The following is a 3,927-nucleotide window of genomic DNA, read 5'->3' as shown; positions in this document are numbered from 1 at the left end:
ACGCCCCCCCCCCCCACTTAGTGCCCGTGGAGTTTGCCGCCGAGCCATTCTGGTGCACGGCAAGATCCCACACGTGGGGGAGTCCCAGCTCGCTGGTAACGGCAGCCCCGGGGGGAGCTCTTGGGCACCCGGGAGGGCAGCTTCAACCCTTTGGGTGGGAAGGGGTGGGTTTGGGGGGGGTGGGCCAAGGTGAACCCAGCTCCTAGGGAGGGAACAGGCACAGTGTCAGGAGATGGTGGTTGAATTTGTACCTGGCTACGTGCCATTGTACCCATTCTGTTATTCACAGCGTTTTACAGGGTGCTTGCAATCCAATCTGGGCCTCGAGCGCCCCGCGATTATATCAAGGAGTTGGGTATAAAAGTCAGGAAGTCTTATTGCAAACTCTACAACATATTAGTGAGAGTTTACCTTGAATATTGCTTACAGTTTTGGTCCCCTGAACTTCTTGGTTAATTTTTTAAAAAATAGTTCAAAATATATATTTATAGTCACAAGTGCAGTTCAGTTCTGTACAGTAGCATATCAAGGAAACAAACATTGGAGTTTGACTCCATCCAAACAAACCAAAGGCATCTCTTACTTGAACCAGACTGTATTAACACTGGATGTGACTGTCATTGGGTAGGCCAGCATTTATTGTCCTGGTTAAAAATCAACCACATTGCTATGGGTCTGGAGTCACGCGTAGGCCCAGACCAGGGAAAAACAGCAGATTTCCCTCCCTACAGGGCATTGGTGAATCAGATGGGGACAGTGGGTTCATGTTCATCATTAGACTCTGAATTCCCTGTTATTCTTTTAAAATTGAATTCAAATTCTGTCATCTGCCATGGTAGGATTTGAACCCCAGACCTCAGGCATTTCCTGCTTGTCTAGATTAACAGTCCAGCGAGCAGACCACTAGGCCATTGTCTTCTTGATTGAGGAGGGAAGTGTTTGCATTGGGGGCAGTTTAGAGGAAGTTCATTCGATTGATTCTAGACATAAGCCTTGTGAAGAAACTGAGGCCTATACTGTTTGAAAGGATGAGGGGGAGATTTTACTGATCTAATAAGATGCTAAAAGGGATTGATAAGGTAGATTTAGGGAGGGTGTTTCATATGGGGGGCGGTCTAGAAAGACAGGTCATAGTTTTAGGATAAGGGGCAGCAGATTCAAAACGGAGAGATGAGGAGGAAGGCTTGTGAATCTGTGCTTGGACTGCAGTGGATGCCAGGACACTGAAGAAATTTGAGGAGGAGCTGGACCGGTTTTTAAGTAGTTAAGGGTTGAAGGGAGCGGGCAGAAAAAGTGGAATTGAGGCCGAGATGGAATCAGCAATGAATAGGGGGGGCTGAAGGGCCTACTGATGCTGTAGTTCTTACCAGAGACAGCAAAACAATGTTATTGCTGGTCCCTGAGTTAGCAGTTGTGCCTCAGCTCTGGGTTCTGGCTTTTCCCTTAAGACCAACCTCTTTGACCAAGTGAACTGCATCTCCTTTAGTGACTCGGCGTCAGGTTTTGTACACTGACCTACCTGTGCGGAGCAGGTCGGGTCTGTCTGACTGTATCGATGTGCTGTATAAGGTTCCGAGAGAGCGTGGCAGATTGACAAGATTCCTCCTCTTTCCTCAGTTATGGTGTTCTACTGTGGGAGCTGTTAACCGGAGAAGTTCCCTACAGGGGGATCGATGGGTTGGCTGTTGCTTATGGGGTTGCTGTCAACAAACTGACGCTCCCCATTCCCTCAACCTGCCCCGAACCGTTCGCTCAGCTGATGGCTGGTAAGTAGCAAAACTATTCCCCGCCGTGTTAAATCAGAGCCTTTCTCGGTCGCTGCTCCCGGGAATGACTTCCTGCCCTTGTTACCGCCTGAGGACCCAGAGAAACAGGAAGGCACAGTGAGACACTCAATGCCAGCGAGCGTCGGGCATTCTCCATGACCCACTGCCCTCTCTGCTCAATGCCAGCTCGCTTCGCAGTCCCATACGCTCTCACACAAGGACACTGCCTGCCATACTCGTTGATCAACGCCGCCTCCTGCCCTGGCAACGTCTCAATTTTGAAACCGCCTTATAAACCTCTGTAAAATCGCCTCTCAACCTCCTACGGTCCAATGGAATAAAGGTCCCTGCAGTCCAGCCTTTCTTTCTAACTAAAACCTTCCATATCCAGCAACCTTCTGTTAACTCTCTTCTGAACCCTCTCCAGCTTAATAATATCCTTCCTATAACAGGGCAACCAGAACTGGACACAGTATTCCAGAAGGGGCCTCACCAATGTCCTGTATAACCTCAACATAACGTCCCAACTCCTGTACTTAAGGTCTGAGCAATGAAGGAAAGTGTGCTAAACGCCTTCTTAACCACACTCACACAATAAAAACAGAGATTGCTGGAAAAGCTCAGCAGGTCTGGCAGCATCTGTGGAGAGAAGTCAGAGTTTAAAGTCTCGGGTAGAGTGACCCTCCCTCAGAACGAAGCCTTAACCGCCCTGTCTATAAGTGGCGCAAATTTCAAAGAATTATGTCCCTGAACCCCTAGGTCCCTCTGTTCTACAACATTGCCCAGGGCCCTACCATTAATTGCTTAAGCCCTACCCTTGGTTGTTGTACCCAAGTGTAATACCTCGCATTTATCCAGATTGAACTCCTCCATCTGTGATTTTTCAGCCCGTTGACTTGTTTAATCAGTTCCATGAAGATCTCACCTTCTCTCTCTCTCTCTGTCTCTCTCTCTCTGTCTGTCCCTCTCTCTGTCTCTGTCTCTGTCTCTCTCTCTCTGTCTGTCTCTCTCTCTGTCTCTCCCTCTCTCTCTCTGTCTCTGTCTCTGTCTCTCTCTCTCTCTGTCTCTCTCTCTGTCTCTCTGTCTCTCTCTCTCTCTCTGTCTCTCCCTCTCTCTCTCTGTCTCTGTCTCTCTCTCTCGCTCTCTGTCTCTCTCTCTCTCTGTCTTTCTCTCTCTGTTTCTCTGTCTCTGTCTCTCTCTCTGTCTGTCTCTCTCTCTCTCTCTCTCTGTCTCTCTCTCTCTCTCTGTCTCTGTCTCTGTCTCTCTCTCTCTCTCTCTCTGTCCGTCTTTCTCTGTCTTTCTCTGACACTGTTCACTGGCAGATTGCTGGGATCAAGACCCTCACCACCGGCCCCAGTTCGCTGCGATCCTGGAGCAACTGATGGCCATTGAGGAGCAGGCGCTGTTGGATATACCCCAAGAATCCTTTCACTCCATGCAGGACGACTGGAAGCTGGAGATCCAGAGCATGTTCAACGAACTGAGGGCCAAGGAGAAGGTACAGGGCTCGAGATGGGGCAGGGGACAAGACTTGGGGCGGGCTAGCTTGTGATTTGCAGGAAAAAGATGTCCCGGGAGTGGGCGGAAGGTCTGCTGTCCTGTGGGATTGTGCTTTGCCGTGCTGTGATGCACCCTGCGGTCGAATAGCCCGCCCGGATCCCAGAGCGGTTGGAAGCCTTTGCCGGCGGGTTTAGGGCGGGGGTGCGGCGAGGGGAGGACGGGGAGCTTGGTGGCCAGTGTTTGTGTAGGCCACTCCATTTGATGGCTCTGTTTGGCGTTTCAGGAGCTGCTGTGTCGGGAGGAGGAGTTGAAGAGGGCAGCTCTCCAGCAGAAATCACACGAGGAGTCCCTGCGGCAGCGGGAGCATGCCCTGTTACAGTGGGAGCGGGACGTCTTCGAGCGGGAGCTCAGCCTCCTCATCTACCAGATGAACGCCGAGAAGCCCAATGTCAAGAAAAGGAAAGGCACGTTCAAGAAGAACAAGCTGAAAGTGAAGGACGGCCACCGCATCAGCCGGCCCATTGGTCAGTCTCTCAGTGTTGGCGTTGGTCAGTGCCCAATGGTGTGTATCGGTCAGTGCCCAACGGTGTGTATCAGTCAGTGCCCAACGGTGTGTATCGGTCAGTGCCCAATGGTGTGTATCGGTCAGTGCCCAACCGTG

General features: G+C 50.9%; 1 protein-coding gene across 1 annotated transcript in view; it reads left to right on the top strand.

The window, feature by feature from the left end:
- Positions 1-3,927, top strand: part of LOC125487682 (mitogen-activated protein kinase kinase kinase 11-like) — a 6,489-nt gene that overhangs the window by 347 nt on the left and 2,215 nt on the right. The window contains exons 2-4 of the mRNA XM_048619745.1: positions 1,618-1,766; positions 3,089-3,264; positions 3,550-3,790. Coding sequence (XP_048475702.1) covers positions 1,618-1,766; positions 3,089-3,264; positions 3,550-3,790 — 566 coding nt within the window. The remainder of the gene's footprint in view (positions 1-1,617; positions 1,767-3,088; positions 3,265-3,549; positions 3,791-3,927) is intronic.

The sequence above is a fragment of the Rhincodon typus genome, chromosome 43 (genome assembly GCF_021869965.1).
Source record: "Rhincodon typus isolate 14 chromosome 43, sRhiTyp1.1, whole genome shotgun sequence".
In the NCBI taxonomy this organism is placed as follows: Eukaryota; Metazoa; Chordata; class Chondrichthyes; order Orectolobiformes; family Rhincodontidae; genus Rhincodon; species Rhincodon typus.
The sequence above is the reverse complement of the archived record's forward strand: the minus strand, read 5'-3'. Positions and strand labels throughout refer to the sequence as shown.